The sequence below is a fragment of the Mus caroli genome, unplaced genomic scaffold (genome assembly GCF_978045245.1).
Source record: "Mus caroli unplaced genomic scaffold, Mus_caroli_1 scaffold_8, whole genome shotgun sequence".
Taxonomy (NCBI): Eukaryota; Metazoa; Chordata; class Mammalia; order Rodentia; family Muridae; genus Mus; species Mus caroli.
In genome coordinates, this window is record NW_028227263.1 from 8,170,235 (window position 1) to 8,189,839 (window position 19,605).

Sequence of the window (19,605 nt, forward strand, 5' to 3'; positions counted from 1 at the left end):
CCTTTCACGTGCTTGCTTTAGCAGAACATTTTCTCTTCCTGTGTCGGCTTCAGCTAAACATTCCTTCATATGTTTGCCCCAGCAAAACACCCACCATCCAGCCAGCTTTCCACAGAACCCTTAAGTTTCCACTTCAGGGTACTTGTCAGCAAGAGTACCAAGCATCAGATGATAAATGAAGAAATGAAATGTTTGTGCTTTGTTGGTGGGAATGTTACAGCTACAATTGACATGTGGTTCCATTAGACTGACAGACAGAAAGACAGAGCAGTTACACGCTAGCCAGCAATTCTTTTTCTAGAAACACACATCAGATACTTGAAGGCAGAGACCAGTGTTTCTAGCAGCACTTTCCCACAATACAGAAAAAATGAAAGCAAGCCAGGGACTAGTGACAGATGGATGCATGCACAACGCATGGTTGACCCCTAAGATGAATGTGGTTCTGCCTCAGGAAGGAGGAAATGTTGACAGTGCTACAGTGCTGATGAACTTGAAGGCGTTTGTATTTAGCAGAACCACTCCAAAAATCCAGGTACTCTAACTCAATTCATAGAGGTTATAAAGGCTGGTCAGCTTTACAGACAGCTTGGCACGGTGGTACACAACTAATGTCTATACTCAATGAGGTAGAGGCAAGAGAATCACTCTTCAGTTTGAAGCTAGCCTGGTCTACATAGTCAGGCAGTCAGGCTTCTTTCTCTCTTTTCCTCTTCCTTCCTTCCTTCCTTCCTTCCTTCCTTTCTTTCTTTCTTTCTTTCTTTCTTTCTTTCTTTCTGTCTGTCTGTTTGTCTGTCTGTCTTTTTTCCTTCTTCCTCTTCCTCCTCTTCTTCTTTTGGTTCTCTATGTAGCTCTGACTGTCTAGGAACTCATCCTATAGACCAGACTGGCCTTGAACTCAGAGATCCATCTGCTTCTGCCCCCAAGCTCTGAGATTAAAGGTGTGCTCCACCACTGACTGGCATTATCATTTGTTTTTAAGACCCTGCTTCAAACCAAGTGAACAGGCCCAAGCTTATAAAGGCAGTGGAAAGGAGGGTAGGAACAAGAGTCAGTTTTTACAGGAACATTTTTAGCTGGGGAAGATGAGTTATTTTGGAGATGGGAAGAAATTATATTTGCCTACACTGTGAGTGTGTTTATCTACTGTGCATCTCAAAATGGCTAAGATGAACCAAGTTTGATGACAAATTCAGCATTATGAGGTGGGTACAGGAAGCTCTCTGTGATTTTTGTGGCCAGCCTACTCTATACAGAGAATTCCTGACCAGCTAGAACTATAGAGACTTGGTCTCAAACACCATCAATAACAAAAACTTAAGATAGAGCTATTTAACAGAAATCTGATACACATCTTGTGGTCAGTTCTGAAATGACTAGTGTTTGGGAAATACCATCTGAGCTAAAGCTCATCTTCTACAGCACTGGGGATCTACCCTGGGCTACTACCACTGAGCACATCTCCAATCCAAACTATACCTTCCTACAAATACCCACTGCTGTACCCAGTTCATGGGCTAAGGATGTGGGGAAATGGTTCTGGAGTTAGCTCAAGCATCTTTTAAAGAAAAAAGCGCAGTCTCAAAGTGGAGCTGCTCCTGAAACAGTCCAGGATTCCAGACACTTAAGTAACTTATCTGTAGACCCGACCCTCTGAGAGATCAGCAGAAAGTCAAACTGCAGTGAGCTGACAAGATTTACAGCCTACAGGGAAGGGATCTTGATCAACTTGGTATTCTCCCATGCTGCTTTTCTTATTTTTTATAGAAAGATATATCTTAACTCTAAATTTTTGAGGGGCATGTATGTGAGTGCCAGCCCAAGATGTTGAATCCCCTGGAGTTTTAGGCAATGAGTCAGGTGGCATAGGTTCGGGGAACTGAACACATGTACTCTGCAGGAGCAATAGATGCTCGTAACCAAAAAACCATCTCTCCAGGCCATAGGTTTTTTGTTTGTTTATTTTGTTTTGAAACAATGTCTTTCTCCTTAACCCTGGTTGGCTAGAACTCTCTATGCAGACCAAGCTGGCCTGGAACTCACAGAGATCTGCCTGTCTCTACATCCCAAATGCTGGAATTAAAGGTGTACACCAACAAACCCAGCCCTGTTTTGTTTTGTTTTGAAGATTTATTTATTTTTATTTATACAAGTACACTGCAGCTGTCTTTAGACACACACCAGAAGAGTGCATTGGACTCCATGACAGATGGTTGTGAGCTACCATGTGGTTGCTGGGAATTGAACTCAGTTCCTCTGGAAGAGCAGTCAGTGCTCTTAACTGCTGAGCCATCTCTCCAGCCCCTGTTTTGTTTTTAGGACAGTTTCTAGTAGCCCAGACTAACCTCCATCTCACTCTGATGATGACTTTTGAATTTCTGATCCTCCTTCCTCCATCTACCTTCCTGTTTTTTTGTTTGTTTGTTTGTTTTTGTTTTGTTTTGAAGACAGGGTTTCTCTGTGTAGCCCTGGCTATCCTGGAACTTACTCTGTAGACCAGGCTGGCCTCGAACTCAGAAATCCGCCTGCCTCTGCCTCCCAAGTGCTGGGGATTAAAGGCGGGCGAGCGCCACCACCGCCCGACTTACCTTCCTGTTTTTAAGACCCTGTTTGGTTTTCTTTTTTTTTTTTTTTTTTTGGTTTTTCGAGACAGGGTTTCTCTGTGTAGCCCTGGCTGTCCTGGCACTCACTTTGTAGACCAGGCTGGCCTCGAACTCAGAAATCCGCCTGCCTCTGCCTCCCGAGTGCTGGGACTAAAGGCGTGCGCCACCACGCCCGGCTCCTGTTTGGTTTTCTAGACAACACCAATGAACACACTAGGGAAGCACTCCAACACCAAGACACACTGCCAAGCCTTGTAAAAAATTCAATAGATTCATAATTCCAAAGATACACCAGGTAGGAAGGGTGTGTGACACGAGATTGCAACAATCCATCTCGTGTTAAACTTCACTTCCCACTAGCATTGCCACTAGCTGTCCTCGTGATGTGAAGGCTGCCATCGTCCCAGGAAGCTAACACTACACTGGAACTGGAAAAGGGGATCTTACTGTCTCTGCTCCAAGCAACGTCTCTCCTTCCCACTGGTTCAAACCAGTTCACAGGCCCACGGCTAGACAATCACTGCCAAAGAACTGGCTCTAATTTAATTCGTCAATAAAGCATGGGGGTCTGGGAGCTTTGGTAGAGAACAGTTCAGAACTTTGCGGTGGGCCCTGGAGGGAGGGAGGGAGGAGAGGGAGAGCCTATTCAAGCTGCAGCAGGAACCCTGGCATAGCTTCTGAGAAGTCAAGTGTGTAGTTTTCCGTAAAGCCAGGCCGAGAGCCACTCCGTAACCCCGACGCCTGTGGCTGTCCCTGCCCCAGGTCACCGTGTTCCTGTGTATGCTCTCGACCCGCCAGCAAAATCACAGCAGGGCTCTGCCCACTAGGCCAGGTTGAGAATTCGAGTTCTCTTGTACCATAGAGCAAAACTGATAGCTGTCAGACTGCAACTCCCAAAGACAACGCCCAGCGCAGCCTCAGGCGTGCCGATTGGTCCGTGGATCTACTTATCAGGACTCAGTAACCAATCACAAGGAAGGAGAGGAGGGCGTGCCTCCCGCGGACCAAGGGTTGCAGAAGGGTGGCAAATCCTAAACAAACGTCCTTTGGGACTGACTTTGTGAACCGAGAATCGACAAGCCACTCACGGCTTGGGCTTGCGAGGCATCGACCTGTGGCTGCTGGAAGAATTCCCCGCACTTCAGCCCGTAGGAGACTCGGGTTTCGGCTACTCCTGCCTGCAGCCCCTCTGCGAGGGCAGTCAGTGGATTCTAGGCTACGCCCCACGCTTCCTCATTGGCTTCTTCAGACACGTGGTCGAGTGGTTCCCGCCTCGGAGTGGCCTGAGAGGCGGTACGCGAAGCCGCATGGACAGCCTGGCGCCGGGCCGCTGGAGACGGCGGAGGACAGAGGAGCTGCCAGCGGCAGGGGACGCGGTAAGCTCCGGGCAGGGCGTAGGCAGAGGGAGGTGGCGTCCTAGCTGGCGCGCGGCGCCCGGGGCGTGGTCCTTCCGGATGACCGGCCGGCTGGACGGCGGAAGCCTGCTGCCGAGGCGGGGCCAGGGGCGGGGTCTGGGTGGAGCTAGGCAGAGGACAGTCCCGCCTCTCCCGCTGCGCTTGCGCAAAGATGAAGAGCTGTCTGCTCCCTTGACTTAAGCTGTAGTATTCTGAGTGTTTATGGAGTTTATGGATCACAACTTGTGCCACAAGTCCGCTCTGGCGATCTATCCTCATAAACAAACTGAAAGAGCCAAGTTAAAATTGGAAAGCGGGAAAAGATTTAAAACAGCTAGTCGGAAGAGGAACAAAGAGATTGAGGAAATCACTCCTAGTCTGACTCAGGAGTCCCGAAGTGAGACTAAAATTGAAATAGAGAGCCAAGAATATCTAAGAAGTCCGTGTCAAAAGTATAGTCTAGCCAGCATTGTCTAGGCTTCAGTGTCTTTTTTTTTTTTGGTCTTTTCTCTGTGTAGCCCTGGCTGTCTTGGAACTTACTCTGTAGACCAGCCTGGCCTCAAACTCAGAAATTCTCCTGCTTCTGCCTCCCAAGTGCCGGGATTAAAGGCGTGAGCCCCAATGCCCCGCACCTTCAGTGTCTTCTTGTGAAGGGGTCTGACAGAACTGTGTGAAATCTTTCTTTGAGACAAGTACCCCACCCCCACACCCCCACTCCCCACTCCCACCCCCATCCTGCTTTGGGACGCAGGTGTGAGATTCCTGGAGAAATTACCATTTCTTTGGAATCCATTGTTTGAATAGTCTGATAGTTGGCTAAGAGAAGGATCTCTGTAGAATGGCCTCATTTCTGCCAAGCCTATAAATGGAGCACTTTGAAAGCCCAGGTGCTCAGTCTGTCGCAGATACCTAACTTCCTGCCCCAAACCTCGGGAGAAGGCAAGGGGAAGTTAAGCATTCCTTTAAGGGGAGGTGGAAGTCTTTGGGTAGGCTAAGCTGGCTGTGCCAGGTGCTGCCCAGGAGCTGAGCATGCAAGGCATGTGACATGCAACAACCTCTAGAGTTCTCACTAGGTACCTGCACAGTTGAGTTACAAAAAAAATTACCAATAAAACAAAACAAAAGAACCCTCAATTGTTGCAGGATATTTGATCACACTCTTAAACCCCCAGATTCTGTTATTTACTGGGAAAACAGCCCAAGCACACACCTTTCATGCAAACGTTTTCAGCTTGACTGTTGTAAACAGGATAAAACAAAGTCAGCCATGGTCAATAGGCAGAACAAGCAACCGGTTGACAGGAAGTGAACATAGAAGTATTAAAACATCATAGAGAGTAAGGAGGAAGGCAGGAAGATGGACAGAGAGATACACAGGAAGTAGAAGAGAAGGACACGCAGTTAAAGGGTATCTTTGATGAAGGTGTGGGAGAAGGGGCATGGCTTTTGGGACATCGACTGAGGAGGAAGGTCAGCTGGGTGTTTTCTCTGTTTCTGAACAAGGAGACTTTCGTGCCAGCATCTGGCTCCCGAGTCTTCATTGGTAAAATGTAAGGATTGATTTCCTTACAAAGACTTAAATGTACTTAAACCGTAAACTTACTTCAAACTGCACTCAATGTTTTTTTTTTTAATATTTTTTTTATTACGTATTTTCCTCAATTACATTTCCAATGCTATCCCAAAAGTCCCCCATACCCCCCCCCCACTTCCCTACCCACTCATTCCCATTCTTTTGGCCCTGGCATTCCCCTGTATTGGGGCATATAAAGTTTGCAAGTCCAATGGGCCTCTCTTTCCAGTGATGGCCGACTAGGCCATCTTCCGATACATATGCAGCTAGAGACAAGAGCTCCAGGGTACTGGTTAGTTCATCATGTTGTTCCCCCTATAGGGTTGCAGATCCCTTTAACTCCTTGGGTACTTTCTCTAGCTTCTCCATTGGGAGCCCTGTGATCCATCCGATAGCTGACTGTGAGCATCCACTTCTGTGTTTGCTAGACCCCGGCATAGTCTCACAAGAGACAGCTATATCTGGGTCCTTTCAGCAAAATCTTGCTAGAGTATGCAATGGTGTCAGCGTTTGGAAGCTGATTATGGGATGGATCTCTGGATATGGCAGTCTCTAGATGGTCCATCCTTTCATCACAGCTCCAAACTTTGTAACTCCTTCCATGGGTGTTTTGTTCCCAATTCTAAGAAGGGGCATAGTGTCCACACTTTGGTCTTCATTCTTCTTGAGTTTCATGTGTTTAGCAAATTGTATCTTATATCTTGGGTATCCTAAGTTTTGGGCTAATATCCATTTATCAGTGAATACATATTGTGTGAGTTCCTTTGTGATTGTGTTACCTCACTCAAGATGATGCTCTCCAGGTCCATCCATTTGGTTAGGAATTTCATAAATTCATTCTTTTTAATAGCTGAGTAGTAGCACTCAATGTTTTAAGTAAGTTTATGGTTCTGTGTTGAGGCTTATGCATGGAAGAGGTTAGGAGTAGGCAGTTTGTTAGCAGAACGGTGCTACCTCTACTCCTTGCACATTGACCAGTTCATACTCAGTTTTCACCTTCATTTACTACCTCTTAGTAGTTTTTTGAGATAGAGTCTTCTCTAGTTGAGGCTGTCCTCAAATTCTGTTACATAACCCAGAATGGCCTTTCCTGAACCTGCTGCCTCCTCTCAGAGCTGAGATGACAGGTATGCAGCATTTAATTTTCCTTGCTGCTACAAGGCTGTAGACATAATGCATGCTGCTGCGTCTTTCCAGTCAGCACAACAAAGTGTTACTTTTACTTTAGGTTTCACTTTTGGAGACAGGATCTTTCTACCTATCCCACAGTGGCTTGGAACTTCCTCCCTTTGTAGCCCAGGCTGGTTTGGAACTCTCAATTGTTCCTATTTTAGCCTCCCCAGTGCTGGGATTACAGACATAGCCACCATTTCACCAGCAGGTAACTTTGAGGTTTTTGTTTTGTTTTGTTTCCTTTTTTTTTTTAAGATTTATTTATTACTATACATAAGTACACTGTAGCTGACTTCAGACGCACCGGAAGAGGGCATCAGATCTCATTACGGATGGTTGTGAGCCACCATGTGGTTGCTGGGATTTGGACTCAGGACCTTCAGAAGAGCAGTCAGTGCTCTTACCTGCTGAGCCATCTCACCAGCCCTTACTTTTGTTTTTTACCATAAGAAAGACTAGGGTAGGCGTGGCTCAGTGGCAAAGCAGGTACTTAATATGCACAAGGCCCTGGGTTCAATCTCCAGCAGCACTCACAAGAGAAAAGATGGAGCTGGGGAGATTAGCCAAGGAAATTCTTGTGAGTTCAATCCCCGGAGGTCAAATGAAAAAACCACGTTTGTAACCGCAAATGTCTCTGGGGAGTCAGAGACAGGCAGGTCCCTGGGGCTAGTTGATCAAAGCAGCCTAGTTTACTTGGTTAGCTGTAGGCCAGTGAGAGACTTTGTCTCAAAAAACAAGATGGATGGTGCCTGATAAATGATACCCAAGGTGGTCCCCTGGCTGCTTCTTAGCCTTTTATCTAATAATCCAGAGTGGCTTAGTTAAGTAGCTTCTTGTGCAGGGGCTTTCTGTCCTCTCCCTCCCTCACCTCTGGTGCTCACATGCAAATGCTTTTGTTTGGTTCCTGTAGAGCTGAGAATGGTCTCCAGCTTCTGCCCACAGCTCTGTGCACTGTGTACTTCTGCACTTTGTGCAGCTGTGCTGGCTAGTATCATGTCAACTTGACACAAGCTAAAGTCATCTGAAAGGATGGAATCTCAACTGAGAAAATGCCTTCATAAGACCAGGCTGTAGGCAAGCCTGTAGGACATTTTCTTGATTAGTGGTTGAAGGGGGAGGGCCTGGCCTATTGTAGGTGATGCCATTTCTGTGCTGGTGGTCCTACATTTTGTAAGAAAGGAGACTGAACAAGCCATGGGGAGCAAGTCGGTAAGCAGCACCCCTTCATGGCCTCTGCATCGGCTCCCACATCTAGGTTCCTGCCCTGTTTGAGTTCCTATCCTGACTTCCTTTGATGATGAACTGTTAGGTAGAAAGGTAAGTTGGATAAATCCACTCCTCTGCAACTTGCTTTGGTCATGATATTTTATCATAGCAATGATAACCTTAACTAAGACAGTAGCCACCAGCAGAGCTGAGAAAACACTTTGGCCAGAATCAGCATTTGGCAAGTGGTTCTTAGGCAGAGCAGAGCCAGTTGGATACCAACTTCTCATAGTACTCAGTATCCTGGCCTTGTAAGAGAAGTTTCTAGCACTGAGAATAGCTACCGTGGTAGCAAGTGTGGCAAATGGATAGCCACAGTGTCCCTCTGTTCCACTGGGCACCTGCTATATTCCATGCATTGCTGTGGGCATTGGTGATGTGACAGCCTTGGTTAGGTTAGGTTTCCTCTACAGAAACCCTGTGCCATTTGCACGGCATTGTAATTATTTTTCTATTGCTGTGAAGAGATACCATGATTAAGGCAACTTATAAAAGAAAGCATTTAATTGGGGGCTTGCTTGCAGCTTTGAGGGGTAAGTCCATGACTGCCATAGTAGGGAGCACGACAGGAATGGCACTGGAGCAGTAGCTGAGAGCATACATGATGAGATGACAACCACCAGACAGAGAGAGACAGAGACTGGAAAATGGTATGGGCTCTTGAAACCTCAAAGGTTGCCCCCCAGTGACACACCTCCTCCCAAGGCCCCACACCTCCTAATCCTTCCCAAACAGCTCTACCAACTTGTTCAAATATGTGAGTTTATGGGGGCCATTCTCATTTAAACCACCACACTCAGTCACAGGGATTAAGCTGGTCTGGCTGCTCACCTGTTGAGGCAGGAGAGACAAATTTAGGAGAGAGTCTGGCCCTATGGAAAGGAAGGAGTCACAGAGGTCTTTACTTGGTTTAGAAATGTGCAGGGCTTCCGTAGGGAAGAAAGGGAGCAGTAGGGCAGGGAGCCACCAGGGGTGTCTCCTCTTTCTCTGGACTGAAGTTTACCAAGGAGCGGTGTTGCGAAGGCCATGTCAAGTTGTGTGTGTGCGACTCTGAAAGATTTAGCAGTTCACATCAGACCATTTGGGGTTGAGTGCAGAGGAAGGGTTACAGGAATGACAGCAGCCTTGCAGAGTTCTGTTAAAGACAATCCCTTGAAGAGCTGCTCTGTGACAGACAGCACCACATAGGTTTATTAGTCACGTTGCCTGCCCACAGCATATGAATGTGCTTGCCACCAAGTTTTCTGTCCTTGAGTCCTCTCAAGACAGCTCAGTTCTGGGCAAGACAGTGGGGCAGAGCCAAACCTGTGATGCCCTAGTGAACCAAAACATGCTTCTCTAGCTCGTGAGTTCCAGGGAGAAATGACTGCTTCCTCTTGTAATTTTTCCATTTGTTCTTTAGAAACAGATTCGAAGAATATGTTGACTTCATAGTCTTCTGCTTCTCACTTTTACTTTTTTTTAAATTTAGTTTTAAATATCATGATTAAATTATTATCAGCATATGACCAACTCACATTAGGAAGGCATAGCTGGGTTTTGTGCCCCCCACAAATGCTAAGTACAAATATGAATGCACATGTTTTCCTTCCTTCTGGATGTAGGATGAGATTGAGATTTATAGGGGCTATGGTAAATATTTGCTTAGTCATCTAAAGAGCTTCCAGATTCCAACACCAAATGGTTTTAACACTGTCTGTCTCCCCAGCTGGGAGCTAGCTCCCAAGTCCTCCTCACCCCTGTCTTTTTGAGGAGAGCCTCCTAGCTTGGCGCGAAGTGTGATCTCATTGCTTTTAATATGCATTTCCTGGGCAGTGACCTGCTGTCTCCATTACTTCCTGGTCATTTGTCTGTCTTTTTAAGGACTTCCTCTGCCCAAACCTTGGTCCTCTGCAAGAGCAGCAGATACGCTGAACCACGGGTCTATCTCTCCACCACTATTCCTCTTTTTTATATATGCTTATAGAAGTTCCTTACCAGATTCATGGTTTGCAGAAACCCTCTCCCACCTTGAACCTTTGTGTTTTCTTGTAAGGAAGTTAGTTTTGACTCCTTCATTTAGATCTGTGTTCCATATCCACCAGCATGGCACAGAACAGGCTCAAAACAACTGGGTTGTGTTGCACTCAGTACTAAGTTCTCAGCACCCTTTGTAGACCAGCTTATTTTCCTCCTCCCAGGAATCACCTTGGCAGCCCTGTCAGAAATCAGTTCTTTGTAGATGGGAGAGTTTTTCGTGGACTTTCAGTTGATGCGTGCATTCATCTTTATGTTCGGACAGTACAGGCTTAGGCAGTACAGTATGAAAGGGAGTTCCCTGAAAAGGGCACGCCCGCGCTAAAGCTTCCCCACATTGATTGAACTTCTGTGACTGGGGAGAAGTACAGTGTTGCAGATCGACAGCTAAGATTCTCTTCAGCTGTCCTGAATAGCCACTTATCACCTACCTCTTTATCCTATGTGACACTCTTTTGCTATCAGATTAATGCGTTAATTTGGGAGACCGTTAGCTTCCATGAGCCCTCAGAACTCTAGAGGCTTCTTTACCTGCCTGCAGCATGCCTACCTGATACACCAGCGTGTTTAGTAAAAGCCTTGAGCTATGACTGTCTCTGCTCCCACGATGGACACATCATTCAGAGTCCATGGAGTCACCCAGAATAAACCATTTTTTCCCCCTCTGAAGTCAAAGTTGTGTTTTGCAGATCCTTTACGTAAAGTCAGTGTTGAGATCTGTAAATTGCAATTTTATTTTCACTTTGTTCTTTTTGTAGACTATGTCTGCTATTCTGGGTGCCTTGAATTCCCATATGAATTTTAGGGTCAGCCTTTTAATGCCTGCAGACAAGCTAGCCAGTGTTCTGCTGTGCTGAGGAGTGAGCTCAGGGCCTTGGTATGCTAGGTAGGTGGTCTGTAATCGTGGTCAGCTTGGAATTCACTATGGGGAACAGGTTGGCCTCAGACTTGTAGAGCTCTTCCTGGCTTTGCCTCCCGAGGGATTTTCTGTTGTGGTTTGCTTTTTGAGGCAGGATCTCATATGGCTTGGGCTGCCCTTGAATTCAGGATCTAGTCAAGGATGACCTTGGGTTTCTAATGCCACCCCACTGCTTCTGCTGAGCTGGGGTTACAGGCATGTGGCCTACTGTTTGTTTTCCACTTAGGTGTTCTTTGCTTATTTTGCCTGTTTTCCTCCTTTGTTTAATGGAGCATTCTTGTTTGATTGTGTGCTAATTCCCTCACTGGTTGGTTAGTTGTGGTTTTGCCGGTTGCTTGTGATCTAGTGTGCATCTTCAGTTTACACCACCATTGTGATCTAGTGTGCATCTTCAGTTTACACCACCGTTGTGATCTAGTGTGCATCTTCAGTTTACACCACCGTTGTAGGCGTCATCGGATCACCTCATGGCGAAGAAGCTCCCATCTCTTTCCTCTCTGTCTGTTCTTCTCAGTTGTAGTCCTGCGTTTTACACTGACCTACGCTCTCTGTGCTGTTCCTGTTTTACTCACCCTGGTCTTAATCCAATTGGACCCTGTTTATCTGTCTGGATTAGAAGAGATCTGATTATTGAAGGTGCCAGCTCATAGACTTTGGTTCAAGCCACTATACTTTAAAGAGGTTTCCATGGCAAGAATCAAGAGACCATAGATTTACTCACAAAATTCCATCATAGTTGAATTCTTCTTTTAGTCCATATTTCCTTCTGGATGTTGAGGGTCAGGGATTGGTTTGCATGTCTGTGTTGGTGATTGGACCCTCACATCCTTGAATGGGTGGTTGTATCCTTGGTACTCTAATACTGAGCAGAAATATATAATCCATTTCCTCCTGATTATTTTTTTGTCTGTGTTAGGAAATCAAACACTAGGTCTTGTACATGTTAGACAAGAACTCTACACTGGCTTTCATCCCTGGATTACTTTGAAAACTTCTGGAGGACAGTTGCTAGGGACCATATACAAGGCCTCATTTGTGGCAGACAAACGTTCTATTGCTAAGCTACATCGCCAGCTTTCTTTTTGAGACAGGGTCTCACTACGTTACCCAGACTGACCTTTAATCTGTCTGTAGCCAAAGCAGGCTTTGAACTTGTAATGTTCCTGCATAGCCTCCCAAGTGGCTAGGGTTAGAGGCCCATGCCAACAGGCATAGCTTGGTGTCTCAAACTTGATGGCATCTATAACCCTAGAGGTCAGCGAATCTCAATAATTCCAAGCATGGACATCATGAAGAAAATGGTGGCAGAGACAGCTAGTGAGGAAATTGCTCAAAGGTACTGATAGAAAAATTTAGAAGTAGCCAGAGACAAAAAGACACACTGTGTACTGAGACACAAACATACAGCTGCAACTTCACACTGGAAATGCTCCTGCAGGACAGTAGAGTTTCATCAATGACAGAAAAAATCCTGTCTATTTAGAATTCTGTACCCAGTGAAAGTTATCTTTTGTGTTCAGTTTCTGAACTTCTATTGCTTTTTTTTTTAAAGCTCACCAACCTTTTCTTTGAAAGTGTCTAATTTGCCACTAATTGCATATAGTGCATTTTTCATCCCAGGAATGATAACTTTTGATTTGGATCATGTACACACACATAACTCATGTCTAACATTTTGAGCATATGCAGCTATAGGAACTCTTTGAGTGTTCTCTGTGGGTAGAGAGGAGGGGACTGAGGATGAGATGAAGGCTTTAAGGCATACCCCATGACTTACTGTCAGCCCATGCATCCTGTTAGCTCATCAGGCTGTGATTCCACTAATGAGGTTAATACCCTCACTGTCCATCTCTTGGAACATGGTCCAAGTACATAGTCATGTGAGGAGAATTCTTAGTGCTTGTGAGAAAACTCTAAGAAAACAAGACAAGAGTCTTGTGACTTCAGTTTCTAAAAACAGTGGACTTATTCTTGGAATGTGTTTTCAGGCTCCTCCCAGGTATAGCAGATAGGAGTGAGTTGACTTCAGATTACTCATTATTGCTGCTGCTGTTAATCCTTTTATGCCTCTATGGAAAAACATGTTTTTGCCACGTGCAGATTGTCCTTGTGATTCTATACCACTGGAGAGAACTTAGGTTATTTTTAACCCTCAGAGTATAAATTGTCTGATGCTCTGGATAAAGTTGACTATTGCATGGGACTTTAGTCTGCCTCATTTATGGGCTCCATTCTTCCAGGTCCCACCACTGCTACAGTGGTAAACACCCATCACTCCTGGGATCCCATCTCAGAATACTGCTGCACTGGGATCAAGCCTTCAGTTCATGAGACCCTGGGGGACACCTAATAACCAAACCATTACAAATTATTATACCTAGTAATTTTTTATTAGTCATACATTGCCAATTAGAGATGTGGTGGTTTAAATAAGAATAGTTCCCCCATAGGCTTACATGTCTCAACACTTAGTTACCTGGGACAGGCACTATTTGAAAGGATTAGAAGGATTAGGAGGTATGGCCTTGTTGAAGGAAGTTTGTCACTGGGGTGGGTTTTGACATTTTAAAAGCCCATGCCAAGCCCAGTGTCTTTTGTTATCTCTGCTGTGGATCAGGATATAGCTTTCAGGTACTGGACTAATCCTCTGATCCAATTAATGCTTTTTTAAAATAAGAATTGGTCGTTGTGTCTCTTCACAGCACTATAACAATGACTAGGACAAGAAACATGGGTGACATCTACATTAGATAAAGCTCACCCCAGTCTGGTAGTGACTCTTGAAAGCTGCATTCCTGGAGCTCCCTGAACAGTAAGCAGGCAGTCCACAGAGTCTCTTGTTCCCAGCAATTATTTGCTGCTTATATAAACTCAGGGAGGGGCCTTGTGTATCTTGTAATTTTCTGAGCTTCCCAAGTCTTATAAAGTTGAGCTTCCTGTTTTCTTAGGTTTCTTTTTTTTTTCTAAGATTTATTTATTTATTATATGTAAGTACACTGTAGCTGTCTTCAGACACTCCAGAAGAGATTTCATTACAGATGGTTGTGAGCCACCATGTGGTTGCCGGGATTTGAACTCGGGACCTTCGGAAGAGCAGTCAGCCCTCTTAACTGCTGAGCCATCTCACCAACCCCTTTCTTAGGTTTCTAAAAAAGAGCTTCTCTCCAGGAGATATATTTCAATTCATAGGAAATGGCTACACCACACAGTTGTATCCAGTAAAGCTTATTCTGAAGGACTTTTTAAAAGTTTGCGCTGGACTGGAGAGCGATGGCACACCATGGTTAGGAGCATTGGCTGCTCTTTCAGAAGATTCCCAGCACCCATTTATCAATCAGTTCATGACTGTAACTTCAGTTCCGGAGTATCTAATGCCTTCTTCTGGCCTCAGTGGCCACCAGGGGCAAGCAAATGGCACATAGACACATATGCCGGCAAAAACACCCATATATGTGAATGAATGAATGAATGAACGAAAACATCCATATATGTGAATGAATGAATGAATAAAAACATCCATATATGTGAATGAATGAATGAATAAAAACATCCATATATGTGAATGAATGAATGAATAAAGACATCCATATATGTGAATGAATGAATGAATAAATAAATAACATTTAAGAGCTCTTAGCCCTAGAGTTTGCTTCTTCAGAACTCTTGAGCCATGGGGTCCAGGTGGATGAAGAAGCCAATATGGGGGTTGAAGTGCAAAGATGAAAGATAAAGTGTAGGTCTGAGTCTGCTATATGTACCCATGGAAGCTGAAGGAGCAGATATAAGGGATGCTGGGGCCAGGAACCATGTTGCGAGTTTTTAGGCTACCTGCTGCTGTCAACAGCTTGTCATCAGTAAATCTGGAACTTTTGTCACCATCTGATCACCAAGACCAGGATCACCAACATCTGCCTAGTTCATGACCAGAGCAGCCCCTACCCACCTTTGTGCTGAATCCGTAGCATTCTAGCCACCTCTATTCTCAGGTATGCCTAAATGTAACATAGATAATAAGAAATCACCTCTTCTGCTAAAAGCACAAAGGCTGGAGACTGCCAATTTTAAATGATTTCTACTTTTTTTGACTGGAAATATTTTAAAGATTGCCTTAGAAGTTCAGCTGCAGGTACTTCACAGCTGGCTAAAAGCACCAGGAGCCTGACTTGCTCCCCATCTGGCCAGGTTAGCCTAGTGACACTTAACCCTTGCTGTGGTCTCCTCTCTGAATTCTCCCGTGGGCAAGAGCAGCAGCGTGGAGAGCAGAATAGCCTCTCCTTTCATCTGCATCCCTAGCTCGGCAGGCCAGGTTCTTGGTCCAGAGATCCCAGACGTAAGGATCCGGAGAGGTCAGATAATTTTCAGTTCCAACCTGGAGGATTTTTAATGCAGTTTCACAGACTGATGTGAATGAACTGGAAGGCTTCAGTCTGCCACGTTCACCGATTCTTACCATCATGGACTGGTTTTAAAAGGGTGGGAAGGGGGAGTAGGTGGGTGAGAGGGGGGACTGTTTTTTCTTTTCTTTTCTTTTCTTTTCTTTTCTTTCCTTTTCTTTTTTTTTTTTTTATCCATTCATTCAGTCTGTGGGTGACTTCAGGACCTACCTTTGCTAACACTTGGGAAATTATCCAATAAAGCCAGTAGTCCTTGTCAGCAAAACCACTTAAATGTATTGATGGCTTGAACACCATCCGAGAAACCCTAAGGGGTCTAACTTAAAAGTGCGAAGATGGAGAGCTGAATCTGCCCGTTTCACTCCGTAGGATGCAGATTTGATAGCTCATCTGCTGAGTGCCGTCCCCAGTGGAAGCCTAATGAGCACTCGCTGATGAGGCCGAGCCCCTCCAGCAGAACCCTTTGCTTTGCCCTTTGGTGGTCATTAAGACTTTCTTTCTCAGTCATTATAGCCCACTCCTCAAGAAACAAGCTACTGAGCCGTCAGCCTGCTTCTTTCTCTTAGAAAGAATCTGCTGAGCTGAGGACCATGCCTTACTGGGTTTAGTTTTGTTTGGCCGTGCTTCTCCTTGGTACAAGAAATGGGTCAGTGGTTCATCTTTGATTGTGACCTAAGTTAACACTTAACTGATGGAGGTTGTGTGTTCTCCTGCAGAGAACAGAGTTCTCTACAGTTACAGCGTGTCAGTACTTACCAGGTGGAGACAGATGTTGTTATAGATGCACAGAAAAGCAGAGGGGAGCTAAGGGCCCACAGGAAGACGGCTTTCCCCTGCTAGGGTACCTCCTGCATGGACGCTGTGTCCAGCAGCCACCCTGGAAGGAGTGTGGGTTGGCTTCTTGAGCAGGTACTCAGCATCAAGAGAGGTATGTAGTAGGTGTTCTGGGAAAACCACTTGTTTGCATGACTTGGGAGGGCACATGCGTTTAACAGAAAAGAAACGGAGGAGGCCTAGGTAGATGTGTCAAGTCGCTGATATTTTCAAAACATCATCTATTTAGAAAAAACTAGAATTCAGGTGTGTCGTAATGAAATGCAGTATCTTGTACACTTAATACACACTGGTGAAAAAGACAAAAAAAGCAGCCCGTGATGCCAGCAGCTGGGAAACCAAGGCAGAGGGATCACCATGAGTTCAAGGCTAGCCTGTGGAACATAGTGAGTTCAGGTCAGTCAACACAAACAAAAGACTGTCAGTGCTGGGTATGTGCTTTCCTATCTGGACTGTAGAGTGCATCTTAGAGTTTTCAAGACCATGATGTTAGATAAGCATGGAGTCTTTTCCTCTCCTCTCCTCTCCTCTCCTCTCCTCTCCTCTCCTCTCCTCTCCTCTCCTCTCCTCTCCTCTCCTCTCCTCTCCTCTCCTCTCCTCTCCTGTCCTTTCCTTCTCTTTCCTTCTCTTTTCTTTCCTTTTTTAGGGCTGTGGCTCCAATAAGCTGACTCTTCCCCTTCCAGAAGCTATCACATGTCCTCAAGTAGCATTAGGGCTGCACGAACCCTTTCCTACCCCATGCTAAAGCATTGACTGACTGGACCTTCTGTAGCAATTCTGTGAATTCATGAGTACAATGGACCTGTCATGTCCAGAGGACACGGTTTCACTCTGCTCTTCCTGGACTTTTGACTCTTACATCCATTCATTTTCCCACAGTGACCCTTAAGCCTTGGTGAGAGGGTGTGTCCCATCTGTGGCTGAGCTTTGACCATATGCGAGTCAACCAGAATCCACTACACAAAGACAGTTCTCTGCTGAAGCTTGAGAGCATACAGATGTAGGAATGTTAGGAATAAGAATTTAGAGAAATTGGATATTCATGTCCTCGTTTCTTTTTTCACCCATAACATCCTATTTAAGTTATTAAAAAAAACTTACCTAAAAATATATTTTTATTTTATATTCATGATTATTTTACTGAATGTATGCTTGGTATCTGCTGAGGTCAGAAGAAGGCATTGGATCCCCTGAAACTGAGCCTCTAGGTAGGTGCTGGGAATCAAACCCAGTGTCTTAGTCAATGTCCTATTGTGAAGAGACACCATGAAACTGGCAGTGCTCTTTTGTTTTTGTTTTTGTTTTTGTTTTTGTTTTTGTTTTTGAGACAGGGTTTCTCTGTGCAGCTCTGGCTGTTCTGGTACTTGCATTGTAGACCAGGCTGGCCTCTGAACTCACAGAGATTCCCCTGCCTCTGCCTCCTGAGTGCTGAGATTAAAGGACGCCCTACCACACCCTGCCTCACAGCCTCACAGCATCTCTTCTAAAGGGAAGTATCCGCTGGGGCTGGCTCACAAGTTTCACTGGTTTAGGTCACTGTCACCATGGTGAGTAACATGTTGACACGCAGGCAGATGGCCACTAGGCCTGGCTTGCATCCTTGAAACCTCAAAGCTCATCTCCAGTGAACAGTGACACACTTTCTGCAACAAGGCCATACCTACTCCAACAAGGCCATACCTCCTAATAGTGGCACTCCCTGTTGATTCAGCATTCAAATACATGAGCCAGTGGGGGCCATACTTATTTAAACCACCACATGCAGGCACGCTTGGGGAGCGCTCTAGAAGAGTCTTTTGAATAATGCTCTTGGCAAGTGCTTTCAACTTCTGATTGTTACCATGTTTGCATGCCACAAATACCTGGCTTTACTATTAATTCTTATATGTGTAGGGTCTTATCTATATTGGGTTAGTTTCTGTATGTGTCAACTACCCAGTCCTCAGTCTATCTTTTCACATTTGAGAGTGAATCCTCTTAGAGTCCTTTTCTCCTAAAGACGGTCACCCCAGGAATTTTCTTGACTCCGTTGTCAAGCATCACTTAGTTGTAATGATTTTAATGTCAAGTGATAAATGTGAATGCTTATTTCCCAGCTGTCAGTATCCTTCCATTGATGGTATGCTTGCTCTTAGACCAGTAGTGTACACTCTTGACAGGGATAATTGTATGTTGAGGTTCTCTTAGGCTTTGCTATCTCCCCAATACAGTGTTTCATCTTTTAGGGCTCTGACAGTTGTATTTTTCAGTTCTGTCTCCAGCTAGTTTAAAAACACAGGGACAGCCTAGGTCTGTCAATTCAGACCCTCAGCCTTCAGCCAAGTCAGGCAAGACCTTTGTGCTTTATTTTCTCATTCCAAGACACAAGTGGACTTCTTAGCCTTCTCAGTGGTGTGAGGATGAAATGAAGTCTCCTTTTCTTTAAGTACAGGGTGTTTATTAGGTTCTGCTTGCTGTCCGTAGATGTAGATTATTGCTTTCCTTAAGATCTTTAGAGTTGGGGCTTGAGATGTCCTCAGTAGTAGAGTGTCCCATCCTTAACACTGGGAAAGTGATCTTTAATGTCTTAGTCCAAAGTGACTTAGGCTTCTTGTGTGCTGGGTAAACTCACAAACCAATCATCAACAAGTCTGTGGGGGTAATACCTGTCCTTCCTGCTCCTACCCCTACCTTCAGCTTTCTATCGCACATGTGTCAAAAGAGGGCTGATCTGTGCCTGAGTCCTCCTGACTCCTCAGGCCCCTCATTTGTTTCTGATGTCCTTTCAGCCCTGGGCAGCAGTGGCAGGGTTGCAGGATCTCCCTCCAGTGCTGCTCAGCTGTTGGACCAGGCCCCAGAAGATCCAAATGTATAACAGCACTTTAATGAGTACTCCAACGTTGCCCTTGGTGATGGTCACCTCATTATCCATGCAGCTCAAGGCAGAATAATTTAGGCAGCCTCAGAGATGGCTGCCAAGCATGGGAATAGACATTGCAGGAAAGGAGAAAGGACCTCTCCTCAGTCTATTCTCAGTCCCTACAAGGATGGAGCACCTTGGCAGCTGAAGGCCTGTGTCCTTCCTTTCTGTGGAAGGCCTCAAACTTACGGTGGTCCTCCTGTCTCTGTCTATCCTTTTTTTGAAAAAAAGAAATTAAATTATTATTTTTAATTATGTGTAGGTATCTGTGTCTACATGTGGGTATGTGCATATGTGTTTAGTTCCTGGGAGGTCAGAGACTTTGAATCCTTTGGAGTGGCTGGTGTGGGTCCTCTGTTTTTTTGTTTTGTTTTGTTTCTCGAGACAGGGTTTCTCTATAGCCCTGGCTGTCCTGGAACTCACTCTGTAGACCAGGCTGGCCTCGAACTCAGAAATCCGCCTGTCTCTGCCTCCCAAGTGCTGGGATTAAAGGCGTGCGCCACCACTGCCCGGCTGGTGTGGGTCCTCTGAAGA

General features: G+C 45.4%; 1 protein-coding gene across 3 annotated transcripts in view; it reads left to right on the top strand.

The window, feature by feature from the left end:
- Positions 1-3,577: 3,577 nt before the first annotated feature.
- Positions 3,578-19,605, top strand: part of CUNH10orf143 (chromosome unknown C10orf143 homolog) — a 34,472-nt gene continuing 18,444 nt past the window's right edge. For 2 of the 3 annotated variants that reach the window (XM_085841206.1, XM_085841207.1), the window contains exon 1: positions 3,578-3,979. In XM_085841206.1, coding sequence (XP_085697332.1) covers positions 3,911-3,979 — 69 coding nt within the window. In that variant the 5' untranslated portion in view covers positions 3,578-3,910. The remainder of the gene's footprint in view (positions 3,980-19,605) is intronic. The other variant, XM_021168420.3, reaches the window with a different exon arrangement.